This window comes from Centruroides vittatus, unplaced genomic scaffold (assembly GCF_030686945.1).
Source record: "Centruroides vittatus isolate TY-2023 unplaced genomic scaffold, ASM3068694v2 contig_904, whole genome shotgun sequence".
Classification (NCBI taxonomy): domain Eukaryota; kingdom Metazoa; phylum Arthropoda; class Arachnida; order Scorpiones; family Buthidae; genus Centruroides; species Centruroides vittatus.
In genome coordinates this window covers 808,734-824,950 of record NW_027122594.1, presented here as the reverse complement: position 1 = coordinate 824,950, position 16,217 = coordinate 808,734, and the positions used below count along the sequence as shown (strand labels likewise).

General features: G+C 32.3%; 1 protein-coding gene across 1 annotated transcript in view; it reads left to right on the top strand.

Moving 5' to 3' along the window:
• The window catches only part of LOC136984121 (protein disulfide-isomerase-like), a 32,075-nt gene that overhangs the window by 8,665 nt on the left and 7,193 nt on the right, over positions 1-16,217 (top strand). The window contains exons 2-8 of the mRNA XM_067281050.1: positions 5,067-5,264; positions 5,801-6,072; positions 6,421-6,525; positions 11,357-11,482; positions 11,574-11,774; positions 11,845-11,965; positions 14,825-15,003. Of these exons, the coding sequence (XP_067137151.1) occupies positions 5,067-5,264; positions 5,801-6,072; positions 6,421-6,525; positions 11,357-11,482; positions 11,574-11,774; positions 11,845-11,965; positions 14,825-15,003 (1,202 nt within the window). The remainder of the gene's footprint in view (positions 1-5,066; positions 5,265-5,800; positions 6,073-6,420; positions 6,526-11,356; positions 11,483-11,573; positions 11,775-11,844; positions 11,966-14,824; positions 15,004-16,217) is intronic.

Below are 16,217 nucleotides of genomic sequence, written 5' to 3'. Positions count from 1 at the left end.
ATCCATAACCATAGCCCCCTGGCTCACCTGATTTGATGCCATTGGACTTTTTGGATTTGGAGCTACATAAAGGACAGGGTCTATCAAACAGCAGTTGAAAAATGTCGCATAATTACGACAATGCATAACTGATTCTTCCACACAGATGACAGTTGACCATGTTAAGAGGATTGAGGAAGATCCTATGAGTCACCTTGCATACTATTAGGTAGCACAGGGTATCCATTTTGAACACTTTATGAAATAGGTAAAATGTTCTCGTTGATATTTTTATTTTTCTTGAAATTTACAAAACATTTTTCCTTCATTTCAGCAAAGAAGCATGAAATTAACATGTAAGTTTTTAAAAAACATATGAAGACTAAATACAAATAAAAATTTGATCTCTTAAACCAATCACATTACTCTTCATGCACTTTTTCAGCACTAATTTAATCAAAACAAACATTTATGACTCCATTCAGAAGTCTGCCTTAGGTTAAACTTGTATTAAAGTATAAATTAAAGAAAAGAACTGAGTTCTAATGATAGAACTATAATCACTATTTTAAAAGTTCTACAAACAAATAATTTATGTATTTTTAAAAACATTAAAATAAATAAATATGTAATTAATTAGAAAAGCCTTACTGTCCTTAAATTTATTATTATTTATTGTCGTCTACGTGGACGTTATTTATTAATAGGGCATTATACTGGTGTTTAAGGTTTGGCACAGTAATGAGAGTTAATTCAGGAAAAATTTCTTTATTATATCACCTGTAGTAGCAATATCCGTTTTAAAAATAGTGATTATAGTTCTATCATTAGAACTCATGTAATTATTTTATTTTGTTTATTTATGTTTGTTAACAAAAATTTCTAAAGTCGAGCCTATGTCGTTCTCTCATCTCATCGTCTCATTGGGTTATCGACTAGAGACTGTCGTGCTTTGGATAATGTTTCTTTCTCCTTGAAATTAATGCATTCACTCTTTCTAGATGCTTGGAATATTTCAAAAGCTTCTATTGAGCGTAACTTGTTGATGTCAAACCGTTTTTTTTTTTTTTTTTTTTTTTTTTTTAATAATTTAGCCTGGTTCCAACACTCTGATACCTCTGGTTTGCTTGCAAACTGGGCAAGCTGTTGATAGACTATTTGTACAAACGTCGTACTTGTGTTCCCTGATCCTTTTGGTTAACGATCTTTTAGTGGTGCCTATGTGTGTTAACTTTCGACCAAATCTATCATCCCACGTTGGGATAATGTACCCCTAAGTTTCTGCCTATTGAATCTTTACCATTAGCTAGAAGCCTAAATATAGTTGGATTATGTCTAAAAGCTGTTCTGGCATTCTACATGCTTTGTTAATCTTTTATATGCAAAAGTTAGCCTTTCTGAGGTAAAACCTCGGAAAACTGCGAATCTTTATTAAGCCGCAATGCATTAATGTTGTCCTCCATGTTTTTAGCTAACAATTGCTAAAGGAAAAGTATGATGTACAGGGGCAAGACACTGCTAATTCGAAGGTGAAGAGCGTATATTTTAAATTAAATAAATTAAAAAATATGATTAAAAATTGCAGCCCAGCATTGTGACAATGCCACAATAAAATAATTGCTTGCTTTGATTAAACTAGTGCTGGAAAAGTGTTTAAGGTGTAGTATGATTTGATATATTTGTTTCTAGTTTTTCTCCAAATGTTATTTGATCTCTTCTCACATTCTTTACAACCACAGGAACATTATTAACATGAGCAGAGTTGACCTTTCTTTTGAGATTTCCCTGTTTATGAATATATAAATTTATTAAAAGTTCCTCTGGCACTGGTTTTTGTAAAAATATTTCTTAAAAAATCTTTAAATATTCAGGATGTAATATATTTTTAAAAATTTATGTATTTGTAAGCAGGGAAGAGCTTCAAAAGAAGGATTAACTCTGTCCATGCTAATTGTGTTCCTGTTGTAAAGGATGTGAGAAGACATTGAAGTCTTCGTGTATTTAGCCTTCAAATTTCTTTTAAAATGTATTTTTATTTTGGATTTCTAAAGATTTTTCAACATTAAGTTTATTTCCTATTTAAAACAGCCTGGTTATTTCTTGATCGGTATTGTACGTTTGTGGTACAAAGGTTGCTATTCCTACATTTTGTGTTAAATTTTTGCATAATTCTGCATAACACTGCATATTGTGCTTGCTTGGCTGCATTCTTACTTTGTCGGGCACTCCTATGGTGCATTATTTTTTGAATGCCCAGTATATTAATGCTATAAATTCAGATATAGACAGTTTAGACTTGACAATTAACTAGATCAAATTATGTTAATCTCACTTGATCCTCACAGATATAGTTGCTGATCGAAAAGAACATTATTTCTTCGAAACAAGTATTAGAATGCGAAAGTTGGCATTAGATTTGTGGTTGATGAAATGTGACAAAGTATTTTACTTTGTCACACATTAATCCATTGATCTCAAGTATTTATTTAAAAGAGAATTAAGTAGTCTTCAATGCCAGATGGAGCAAGCGCTGCAAGTATTGGTATTTCTTTTTAAGAAAATATAAACACGTTCTGTTTGCTCTATCCATATGCCGAAACACAAATTCAAATCATCCCATTCAATCAATGCTGTACTCGGGGTGAACGATATGGGCAGTTGCCCGGAGCACCAAATTGGAAAGGATACTGCTTCACTCTAAAGTTGAACAAACTTTCTTCTCCGAAATTGAAAAGGTTTTATATCAATTGTACTAGAAAAATTTAATAATAATTTATCGTAGGAAAATCAAGGAATATAGTTCTTTTTCACATCTATTTCCCTTGTACCTCTGTTTTTCAATCCTTTCAGTTTAATCACAATGTTTCTAAGTGCTCGTATTAAGTTGCTTTCTTCTAATTAAGTTGCTATTCTAATTCATTTTCTCATTGAAGTGAATTTAAGGCACTGATAAAATAAGCATATTATTGAGTTGTTGTTTATAAGTTTTAATTTAGAGCCACTGTGCATTTACAGCCAATTAGAGTCCTTTTTTTTATTCTTTTGTTTTGTTGACAGATGCACTTTCTTTTGTTTATTTTCTATCAAAATGTAGTTTAAAATTTTGAATTTGAATAAGTCAAAATTTGGCATTTGTATTGTCGATTGGCTTTATCTTGGCTCCACCATGTGGTCTAATTAAAGAGAGTTAAATATTCAGTTTATGTCATAAAGTAAACTTTACAGATTGTCCACCATAAAATAATACGATACGTATATATATCAAGCCAATTGTTTGTTTGTTTCGGAATCCTTTCTAGCACTGTACTATAAACTATTGATTGATTTGAGCACTAAACACAAGACCGTGTTATTTATCAAACACTTGGCTTTATTCCACCTCTATTAGTTGAACTAATAGTGTGTAATCAACTAATAGAGGTGGAATAAAGCCAAGTGTTTGATAAATAACATGGTCTTGTGTTTAGTGCTCAACATATAATAAGACACGGTTTCAAGAATATTTATTGATTGATTTGTTGTTAGCTTATGCTCAATTGTTTAATTCGTTTTCTCTCTGAAATGGGGAAACAATAATAAAAAATTAAACATGAAGATTGAATACATTCAAAACAATTATGGTAGACTTTTGTTTCCGTCATTTTTTAATAAAATTCTTGTTAAAAAATATTCAGTAAGGTAAATTTTGACTTCTGACTTTCATATACGTCATAATATACAGTAGACCCCCGTATAACACGGTAGATACATTCCATGTTATACGAATTCCATGTTGTATGAGTCACTTAAATACACGAGCCAATCACAGCCCGGCACGTGTGCAGTTTACGGGCTATGACTGTTTGAAAGGTTTTTATCCATAAAATTAATCGATTCTAGACTAATTTGACTTGACATTTCCAAATCATGTATAATTTTTTGGGACTAATCCATATAAACTATGCTATAAACAAAAAATTGTAGGATTACTTACCGAGTGTGCACCGTTCGACGACACCATTGCTTAAGCTTGTTTTCGTTGCAGGAGCGGCTCATCAAATGGTGGGCACGTGTTTCCTGATAAGTTATTTTTCTGCGAAAAATTCGCTGAACTTTGGAGACATCATTAATATAAATATAATTTTTATGGCCGTTAAATAATAAATGGTTTTTAGTAGGTCTGCTGCTCGTTTAAACTCGACGGTTTGTGAAATGTCCACTATTGGTCCAGATTCGACCAATCCTGTCACGACACGAGTCGGCGATGACGTTTTACCGTGTCATCCGAGTCTCTTTTAGCGTGTTATATGAACACTATCGCAATTTTTTTGCCGTGTTATACGAATCTGTGTTATATGAACTTGTGTTATGGAGGGTCTACTGTATATCGATATTTTCTTGTTTCAAATATTGTACATAAATGGACTTTCTGGTTTTAATATAACTAAAAATACTATTTTCACAAATTTAGAAATTTGTATTTAATTTCAAAAAATTTTATCCTCTTCCACTTTAAGTATAACTTTAGTAATTGTATTTGGAAGTAATCATCAGATGAGAAAGATGACAAAGATGTTGGCTTATGACTCCGGGGACCCGGGTTCTAGTCTGCTTCGGATGCCTCGGAAGTTTTTCAAGAATGGTCTATCTCGGGTACGTCGGGTATTAGCCCTTACCACCAAATTTTCCCCATTGTGGGCATGGCTAAACCCACAGTGGCTTGGAAGAAAAGTCCTCTGGGGGGGCTAATGTAAAGCTAATCTGCAAAATAATCTTGAAAAGAGAAACCAGTAAGCTTAAGGTGGAAGATTCGTAATTTTGAATTAAAACAAAAATTTTTAATATTTATCCTGGATCTGTAAAATTTTATCATCTTAACAATTATTGGGCTGCAATTTGAAAAAACTGTAATTTATAAATTTCCACTGACATCTGTCTGTCCTTCCTTAATTAATTTTGAGAACAGAGTTAGATAGATGAAAATCGAGACCAGATACGGAAAGCTTGGAGACGGGAGGCCCCGATTCTAAAATATATTTCTCTTTTATAAAATTAAAGTCGGAATGTTTTTGTAATTAGTTTGTACATAATTTTATTTCTTTTGTTAGATGCTCCTTGGTGCGGACACTGTAAAGCACTGGCCCCGGAATATGCTAAAGCCGCCAAGCAACTGTCGGAAGAAAAATCCGAAATACGACTGGCAAAAGTCGACGCGACCGAAGAATCCGAACTAGCAGGAAAGTTCAAGGTGAAAGGTTATCCGACAATCAAATTCTTCCGCGAGGGAGAACCCATTGATTATACGGGTCAGTATATTATTTTCCAATTAAAAAAGAAAAGGTTAATATTAATTAATAAAAGATTTTTCCGAATATTATAAATTCCATTAATATTGGTGAAAAAATAAAGTATGTAAATAATAGAGAAAATTATTTTAATTAATATTACTGAAGTGTATTATTTCAAAGTAATATTACTAAATGTGTGGCTGGGTTCTACATTACTTTAGCATAGATCAATTCTGTTATGATATTAATATAAAGTGATACATTAAAATATTGTTTCAAGCATATTATAAGATAATGCGAAAAAGATAAGCAATTAAATTGACGTCAAATTTTTATGTTTTATTCATATTTATTATAAAATTAAAATTGCTTGAATTTGACTTTATGGAAATGAATTTTAATATCTAACTCGGAGGGTGGAAAAAGTATTGATACTTTATAAAAAAAAAACCCTTAGAGTAAGATTATTTTATTCAATAAGTGTTTACTAAATAATTTAGTTGTTAGTTAGAATACAGCAAAACTTTCTGTAAAATAAAATTAAAATGTTCCAGGTGGACGCACCGCAAACGATATCGTCAACTGGTTGAAAAAGAAAACCGGACCGCCCGCTATTACTTTAAATACCGTCGAAGAAGCGGTGCAATTTAAAGACAGTAAAGACGTGGTAGTGATAGGATTCTTTAAGGACTCCGAAAGTAAACCGGCAAAAGATTATTTAGAGGCCGCCTACGCGATCGACGACCATCCTTTTGGCATCACTTCCAACGAAGATGTTTATAAAGAGTTTAAAGTCGAGAAAGATACCATCATCTTATTTAAAAAAGTAAGCATAAACGGTATTAACTTAATCTTGGATATGAACCAAAAAGTTAATTTAAAAGTACGAAATTGATTGCTAAAATCTATCCGAATGTATTTAAATTTCTAATTTTTTACATAATTTGCCGATTTTGAATACAAGAATTTACTTTAAAGGCAAATTTTATAAACATTATTTTTATAATTTTTGGCTAAAATTAGTATTAGTACTTTGGTCTTCATAGAAAGAAAAGCAATTCAAACTTCATCATGAATTTTTAGAAAGTAAATACTAGATATTAAAAATTTGAAATTATATATAGCATAGAACACTACATTTGTTGTTAATCATTGATGATTTTTTTCTTTTTAGTTTGATGAAGGAAAGAACGAATATGAAGAAGAGATTACAAAGGATAAGATTAAAAAATTTGTTAAAAGCAACAGTCTGCCATTAGTCATTGAATTTAGTCATGCAGTGAGTTGTTTTATTGTGCACTCTTATATTGTTATTGTCTTTCCAATGTACTTGTTACTTGTCTGATTTACAAACCTAACTGAATAAGTTTTCCAACATTGTAATTTATAATGAATAGAAACAATTCGCTATCTAAATGATTATGTACCTTCAATAATGCTAATGATGAGACCTCACAAGTTCTTAAAAACTGGTCTTATCTTTCTTAACAACTTCGATAGGTGATAAGGTGATATATGAAGTAATCAAATTCCTTCTTTTTGTTCTTTTTACTTGGTAATTTTTTTTTTTTTTTTTTTTTTGTCTCTACCTACGGGGTGAAAAGAAATGGTAACTTAGAAGCGGCATTTGTTTCTAATTTTAAAACTGAAGAAAGGAAATAACAGTCCTTTTTGCCAAAGGAAAAGTATCTACTTAGGCCTTATATTAAAGCAACTTGAATCACTTAGGTAATCTGAAAAACTGATTAAGTAAATAAAAACAAAAGAGAATGAGAAAATAAAGAATTTTTTAAAATATCCAAGTCACTAAAGTCATCGGGAAAACTTACGTTTTTAACGTGTGACGAAGTGCTGATAACAAGGAAGCGAGTTTCCTAACAAAATCCCCATTTGTAAAGTAAGCTTCTTCACGGGTCTTCAAAAATTTTATTGTCTGTAGTATTCTGTAGAGGGTATCAGATATTCATGGTCTTTAATTTGACAGACTTTGGCAACATATAATCTGCTGCAGTTCTTTTTCTTATCATACACCTTCATTAGACAGAAGTCACTAAGTTTAAGAAAAGTGTCATCACTGAAATAAATTAAAACCAATATACACATACAAATAGATCTATTTAGCTATGTCAAAACTAGACTTTTTCAATACTATTGGTTTAAAATTTAAAGAAGTTACATGGAATGAATAGAAACAACCATTTTTGTTGTTTCTGTTGTCCCATGAATTCACAACATTACATTGTAAGAAAGATCAATGATTATAAAATGCAAGCATTCAAAATAATAGAGTTTTTAATTAATATTCATTAATTAACTTTATGAAATGATACCTTAACACAATTTTCTAATAAAGTGAATCTTATAGTATGATGGCTTATGTAAGATTCGCCGACTTTAAAGGGGGATACAATTAATCCCGCGTCACTGACACCAGTGTAAGATTTGGACTGGTGTAGACTGGGCTTAAATATCCCGCATCAGGATGAGCTTAAGGGAACCCGTGTATGTGGGCGGTTGCGAAAGAGGCAAATGATGACAAGTGTTTACAAGCGGAAAACCGTTTATTTGGACGAATTCATGCTTACATTGGTTGGATTTGTTCCAAATCTCGGCGATCTTCAGTAACGTGCACGAGTTCGATTGGTCGATCTATCCAGTCCCGGGCGGGCGAGAAGGGCTGTTGGACGATGGTGACGGGTGGTGACACATTTAAAGTTCCAAGTGACGACACTACACACACTGTCTTAATCCACAAAAGGCATGTCCATCCTTCCGGAAAAACTCCTCTTTGACCTTGAAGTCCCAGTTTTTATACGTTTTTCTCGTGTACTATCCACCTTGCGGATTGGTCCCTCGTCCCTTTCTTCGTTTCCCGATTGGTCACCACTTTGTTTTCAAGCGCAAAATGAGACCATGTCGGGTCGCGGGAAAGGTCCGATTTGAGGTGTCTATTTGACACCCTTTGTCGACTATGCTCCAAGATTGTTGATAGAACCACGACACCTGCACTCATAATTTAATCCATTGTTTGCAATTGATGTCATTTTGGAATTCTAACGATCACGCAATATTTTTCTATCTCTTCAATTTTTCCCTTTTTCTGAAATTGTTTTTCAAGTTCAATTTTTTTCTTTGAATACTTGTGTCAAACTTATACCTCTTTATGAGTGTGTGCGTCAGAGTTCTACCTTTGGATTAAACATTAACAGGTTGTTTAACGCGCGGTGTCGTCGTCCCGAGACATCGTTGTTTACATTTTTCGTTACGTTGTGTTGATCAAGAGTTTTTTTTCTCTCTCTCTCTCTCTCTCTTCTCTCTCTCTCTCTCATATAAAATATCGATATTTTTTTTCACAACAGGATTCTGCATTTTTTTGCGATTTCGGACCTCGTCTAGGTCCTCACACTTACTAACAAAGTTTGTCAAATAACAAAAGCATGTAACCAACCACAAGACTGACATCTAAGACAGTGTTTCCAGATTAAAAAATGCCTGTACTTTAAAAAATACTGTCCGAAGAGATACCAACAAATCAGAAATTTCCCTGTGCTTAATTCGTTAGTTAGGCGCACACAAACTTTTCTTGAAGTTTTGTTTAATCATCCCGAATTACAATACACATTGTTTTAGCTTAATATAATAGTAAATAACAGCAAATTTATTAACATTTTTCACTCTGCAGTAGGATAGAGAATTAAAAACAGTCCTCTTTTCCTCACAGGTGCTCTGTACGTATCAAAGGGTCTTTTTATATATATATACAGTAGAGACTCGTAAATCGGCACCCCGGTAATTGGAATCGCTGGTAATCGGCACGATTTTCAGTCGGACTGTGTCGTGCTGAATCGAACATTTTTGATACTAAATTTACTTCTAAAGTATAATTTTCATGTTTTTATATTCTTCAATATATTTATTTTGTTTGTACAAAATGCAAAAATAATTTTTAACGATACGATAGCCTCGATTATTATTATAAAAATTTTCGTTAGGCTTAAAATTGACAAAAATTCAACACGAAGCGACACGCAACGGAGAAAAATTTGAACATCGGACAGGTTAATATATTTTTTCGTACATAAACCGTAATCGGAACAAATCCCTAATCTGAACAACCCCAGTCCCCAATTGATTTTGATTTTCGGTTCACTACTGTATATATAAATTCTCATAGGTTTGACTATTATCATTATGAGAGAAGCCAGATGGCAAAGGACACAGTTTGTCTTATTTACTTCTCCTACACTGAGCCAAATTGGATTCAATCTGGGTTATCAGAGTAGCTAGCTAGTACTTTTATCACCTTAGTTATCTATCCAACATAAAGATTTTACTTATACCTGAATGAAGATATCTTCTATGACTTGGGTTTAGTATTATTTTATAGGACTTTTTTAATATCAGTTAAATTCTGATTAAAATTTATTTTTTTCCTGATGTTTAACAGGTCATATAATTTCACAAATGACAATAACTGACTTTCATAAACCATACTTTTATTTTTACTTATATATGCATTGAATATCACTATTGTGATATTCCTCTTCAGTACAAATGAAGGTTCAAATCTGCAAATAAACAATTTTATGATTAAAATATTTACAGAACTCTGGGAAACAACTTTAAAAGTCACATACCTATATAAGTAAAATAGATGCATAAGGTAAGATAATGCCAAACCCTATGTGCCTGTTTTACTTATAGAGATATGTGACTTGTAAATATTTTAATCGTAAAATTGTTTATTTGTAGATTTGAACTTTCATTTGTACCGAAGAGGAATACCACAATAGTGATATTCAATGCATATATAAGTGAAAATAAAAGGATGGTTTACTAAGGTCTGTTACTGTCTTTTGTGAAATGAGATGACCTGTTAAAAATCAGGAAAAGAATAAACTTTGATCAGAATTTAAAGTCCTATAAAATAAATATAGGGTGTCCATAAAATAAGTATACAAGTTTTATATTTTATTACAAAAATAAAACATGGAATAACAACTCACTTATAATGTTAAAGAACAAAAGATTTTAATAAGCATCAATAAATCTCTACATGCGGTCCCTTGGTTGCTCACAAGGTATCAAGACAGTAGTCCAATTCAATCTAAGTATGTCGAAGAATGTCTGCCGTAATCGAGAGGAAGGCTTCACTAATCCATTTTCTGAGTTCAATAAGTGATGTTACCTTATTCTTATACACAATATCCTTAATGAATCCCCAAAGGAGAAAATCACAGGGTATGATATCAGAACAAGGGCTTCTATATGTTCATTTGGTCTTACAGTTCTTCTGCTGTTCGGCATGCTTTCTGTTAATTTGAATTTTGTTACCCATTTATCGACGCTTCTTTGTGTCGGCAACTGTTTCCTGTATTCTGTTCGGAACTTACCTCAAACTGTTTTTAACGGTTTTGATTCTGCAAACCAAAAACGCACACTACTTCTTTTTTGTGGCATAGCCATTTTTTGTTTCTTTTCACATTCAATGTTTTTCCTTCTACAAGAAATTTTAATGTGGAAAGGGAAAAACAAATTGTTAAAAAATTATTTAAAACATTAAATTTTTAATTAATATTGATCTCTAAAGTTAAATACAGTAGAGAACCGAAAATTGGAATCAATTGGGGACTGGGGTTGTTCAGATTAGGGATTTGTTCCGATTACGGTCTATGTACGAAAAAATATATTAACCTGTCTGATGTTCAAACTTTTCTCTGTTGCGTGTCGCTTTGTGTTGAATTTTTTTTCCGTTGCGTGTCGCTTTGTGTTGAATTTTCGTCGATTTTAAGCCTAATGAAAATTTTTATAATAATAATCGAGGCTACTGTATCGTTAAAAATTATTTCTGCATTTTGTACAAACAAAATAAATATATTGAAGAATATAAAAACATGAAAATTATACTTTAGAAGTAAATTTAGTATGAAAAACATTTGATTCAGCACGACACAGTCCGACTGAAAATCGTGCCAATTACCGGCGATTCCGATTACCGGGGTGCCGATTTACGACTCTCTACTGTATATACATTATTGATTTATTTTTGCAAATTTTAGAAATTTAGTACGACGATATTAATTTTAAAATATAAAATTGAATATTTACAGACCGCTCAGAAGATATTTGGAGGTGAGATAAAATTACATAATCTCCTTTTTATTAGTAAAAAGAGCAAAGATTTTGACGAAGTATTGAAGAAATATAATAATGTTGCAAAAGAATTTAAGAATAAGGTAATAAAAAAATTTCTATATATATATTTTAACTAAGTTTTGTTATCTTCTTTTTGTCGTGTCAAAATTTTTTCTCTTCTGTCTTCTCCAGGTGTTGTTTGTCTATATTAACTCTGACGAAGCTGATCACGAGAAAATAATTGAATTCTTTGGTCTGAAAAAAGAAGAACAGCCAACAATGAGATTAATTAAATTGGAAGAAGGAATGTCAAAATATAAGCCAGAAACTACAGAACTTTCCGAAGAAAACATTAAAAAATTTGTAAAAGGGGTTCTAGATGGAACGGTCAAAGTATGAATTTATAATAATATTTACTTTTGAAAAATTAATTTGGCATTTATAAACTTACATTTTCTTACAGCAACATTTGCTTTCTCAAGATCTTCCCGAAGATTGGGATAAACACCCAGTTAAAGTTTTAGTAAATAAGAATTTTGATGAAGTCGCATTTGATAAATCTAAAGATGTGATTGTTGAATTTTGTAAGTTTTGTTTTTATTAAATATGAAATCTTAAACCAGTGGTTTCCAAAGTGGGTGCTACTGCCTCTGGGGCAGTGAGTAAATCTATAGGGGCAAAAAGAAGCAAGGGGGCACTGGAGGCAGGACTGAACAGTGACCATAAGCGAAGGTTTGGGTCACTGACAACTTTATTTTCTCCATTAAAATGGGTAAGAAGAAACATTGCATCTAATGGTTTCAAGATGTTGATAACAATATATGGTAAGAACACAAAGAGTGAGGTTCATAGAAAAACTTTTCTGAGAATAATTCCAAGCCTTTGTCACACAGGGGAAATTGGGTTGGGGATGTTGGAGTATGGTTAGGGAAGTGTGTATAAGTTTATGGAATCAAGGGGGCAGTGGCTTAAAAAAGTTTGGGAATCACTGTCTTAAACACTGCCTGACAGAGAAAATGCCATACCATGAAGGAATGCTCAAAAACAGACAACATTGCACGCATAGATAGGCAAATAAGTGCTGAACAGATGATTGTCTGTTCACATAGACAAGGCTCCAGTGGTCAAATATATTGATCCCCATTTTGGGCAGTACACCATTGAATCTAATGTGGCATCAATTCAGCAAGGGTCCAAATAATATCCTTTGGTATTTGGATCATGTGGTGTTAATCTGAATCCATAGTTTATCTTTATTTTGATTTGCAAGGTGGAAGTGTATTTACCTAATATCTAATTTTGACTTACAGCCACTCAATTGGTGAAACATTGGGGGCATTGTGTTGGCCAAGGAACCAGCAACATGTTGATGGGCTGCGTGGCACTCAAAAATGGCAGAGGGATCTGCCCATTGCCCACATTGCCTCCAGACTCTCCAATGACAATCATCGTTGGTGAGAAAGAACTGCGATTCATTGCCAAACACCACACCACACTGTTTTATTCGCCACCTCATTCTCTGGTGTGATACTATTTTAAGTGGTGAGGTTGATGGCTTGCTGTTAAGGTTAGATATTACAATGGATGGCTGGATGGCAACATTTCTGCAGCCAATCTGTTTGGCACTGTCTGCACCAATACCAGAGCATCTAAAGTTTTCTTACTGCCCACAAAGTGTTACCAGTTATAGACCTGGATCTGCTATAGCATGATGTCAGATGCAACAATCTGTGCACTCAGATCCCTGTCTCTCTATGACATTTCACTTTTCTTTCCCAGAACCACTGTCTCCAAATGTAACCGACTGTTGTGGCATCACATTGTGTTTCTTCTGCAATACAGCACAAGGACCAACTGGCAATATGAAGGCCTACGGCGAAACCTCTCGTGAACTCGTCAGTTTGACAAAATTACATATGACGACATATTAAAGGCATTAGTATCCATTGTTTCTTTGCCAGACACTGTAACAGCAGAATAACTCCTCGCAGCCTCAATGACACTTCGACCAATAATGTCACCGGCCAGTCGTCCACTTATATCCCACAAACTTTGTGTGATTGGTCCAAAAATGCAATCATTTCTATAACTTGCACATGTGCATTCACCTTTAATTTTTATGGCATAGTGTTCATATCTTCAAGATGTGACATTTTCTCTGTCAGACAGTGTATAAGAATATTGATTACATAGATCTATCATCTATCTGAAAAAAAATTATTAATAATCTAAGAGTTTTTTGTGTAGATTCTGAGGCCAGTTCAATTATTTATTGCATGATCCTCAGCTCATTACTCATTACAAGTAGTTAAAGTATAAATTAAAATTATTTAACAACTTAATATAATAGCTTAATACAAGGATAATACAAAATAAAATACACAATAATAATCAGTTTTTGAACATAAACATAATTAATTAATTATATCCTTCCATGATTTAAATGTCATCAAATACCTTTTCCTACCTGTTTCAAATTCCGCACAATGAAAGAGTACATGTTATCAAGTTTCTTATTCTTATGTACTAGAATTACTACAAATTCTCATAGAATTTATTAGTTACTATTATATGCCAAAATATATTTTTGACCTTATCTCAGTTGAAGAATTAATTGATAGTTTTAAATGATAATTTATGCCATAAGCAAATAATCCTGGTACAAGTTTAATACTACAGTATAATTGAAAATGATTGTTATTTTCCAACAAAGACAAATCTTGTATGATTTGATCACAACACACTTATATTAATAATTAACATTTGATAACTTTCACTCACTGAAGGATCTCGATACGACCATAAAAAACAGGAACCTTGTCAATCTAACAGATTTTTTCAGTGCTAACATCCAGTTATATGTATAATTGTCCAATTGAACAAAATTTATGGATTAACTAATCTCTCCACAAGTTTCTTTACTGCGCAACCTGCATTTCTTTCCCACAGCCCTTATATTATCGGAATAATTGTTAAGTACGGCAGATTGCAAGTTAATTGTTATTTTGCCAGTTAAAACTTAAAAAATCTAAACAAAGTTAAAAGAAAATTACTTAAAATAATCTTGTTAATATACAAATAACACATATTAATCAAAAAACGATTAATCAATTATGTTCATACATATATATGTCAAAATTGCAAGAATTCCGGTAGAATATCTTACAGCCTTTAGGTCAGGAACATCCTTTATTGAAGATACAGGTTACATATGCATTTTGGGCTTATTTTATCTTTAAGCACCTCTTCAGTGCAAAAACAAGTTTCCACAATTTTTTCTTATAAATCCGTCTATCGCACTCATATGACACTTCTGGATTTTTTTACATTATTCACCAATCCTCTAAAGTGGGCGTATATCATATATGCCCACTTTAAAGGATTGTAAGCAATGTAATATTGGAAAATGCTATTTTTACCTCAGTTTTGCATAATATTTTCAGATGCGCCTTGGTGCGGTCACTGCAAACAGTTGGCTCCCATCTACGAAGAATTGGGAGAGAAATACAAAGATCGTGACGACGTGGTCATTGCCAAAATGGATGCCACTGCCAACGAATTGGAACACACAAAAATTAACAGTTTTCCCACAATTAAATTATACAAAAAGGGAACTAATGAGGTACGTACGAAAGTTTTGTATTAAATGTTTAATGCGTATTGCCTCTATTCGTTTGATATTTTCAATTCTTTTATTAACTATTGCCAGATTCATTTAGAAACTAATTTAAATAATGCATTTTTTTAAAATTTAAATTTGCCCATTTCACCCGACCATCGACGGTCCATTGCCGTCGCTTCTAGGGTTCTAGTCTGCAATGTTAGAAGTTGTCAAATGACATTAGATGACGTCACAGTTGACTCAACTCTCATGTGAGTCAAAGTCAAACATTGACTAGTTTGCAAGTCCACCGAGGCCAATGAGAAAGATGAGCCCGGGCACAGTTGAAACATCGGTAAATCACATGACCAATCTAGTGCTACTAGTCTATCTATCTATCTAGCAGTATAATGTTGTGTTACAGTAAATATTCTAGAAAAATTACTTATACAAGAATATCTTGTATCATATTTTTATTATGAACATATTTTGCATATCACTTATACTTCATACATTAATATAGAGTAAAATTTTACTTTTTTTCAAGTTTATACATTAATATGGACAAGGTTAATTATTTATATTTCTTTAATATACTGTATTTAAAAAAAGGTAAAATAAAATATAATACTTCACATTTGAAATAAACACTTTTATTAAAATTAAAAATTACTTTACAATTTATTAGAAAAACAATTACCGTATTTTACGGACTATAAGACACACTTTTTTCTTCGAAAAATTGCCTCCAAAATTCAGGTGCGTCTTATAGTCCGTAAAATATGGTACCTAATATGTCAGTATTTACAATGAGTTACTAATATTACAAGGTATATACGTAGGCTAAGATACATATCATTTCAAAATCTAGAAAATTTAGAACTCAACGTAGCATGAAAATAAATGTAGTTTTTAAAATTGCATTAATCAGTATTTAAATGCATACATTACATAAAATAACTATATTTAATTACATTGTACAATAAACAAAACATTGATACACTATGCTTTTAAGATAAAATTAATGTTAAGTTTTTAATTTTACAGCTTGAGTAATTTTCTAAGATTGGAAATCACTTATAATTTTAACAAGATTATTCAACATAATTTTACAACTATAAAATTTATGTTTAGTCGAATTTGAAAAGTAATTTTGCAACAGTGGCGTAGCGAACATAACTGGCACCCGGGGCACGACACTTTATTGGCGTCCCCTCCAGAAACACGCAAAGTTT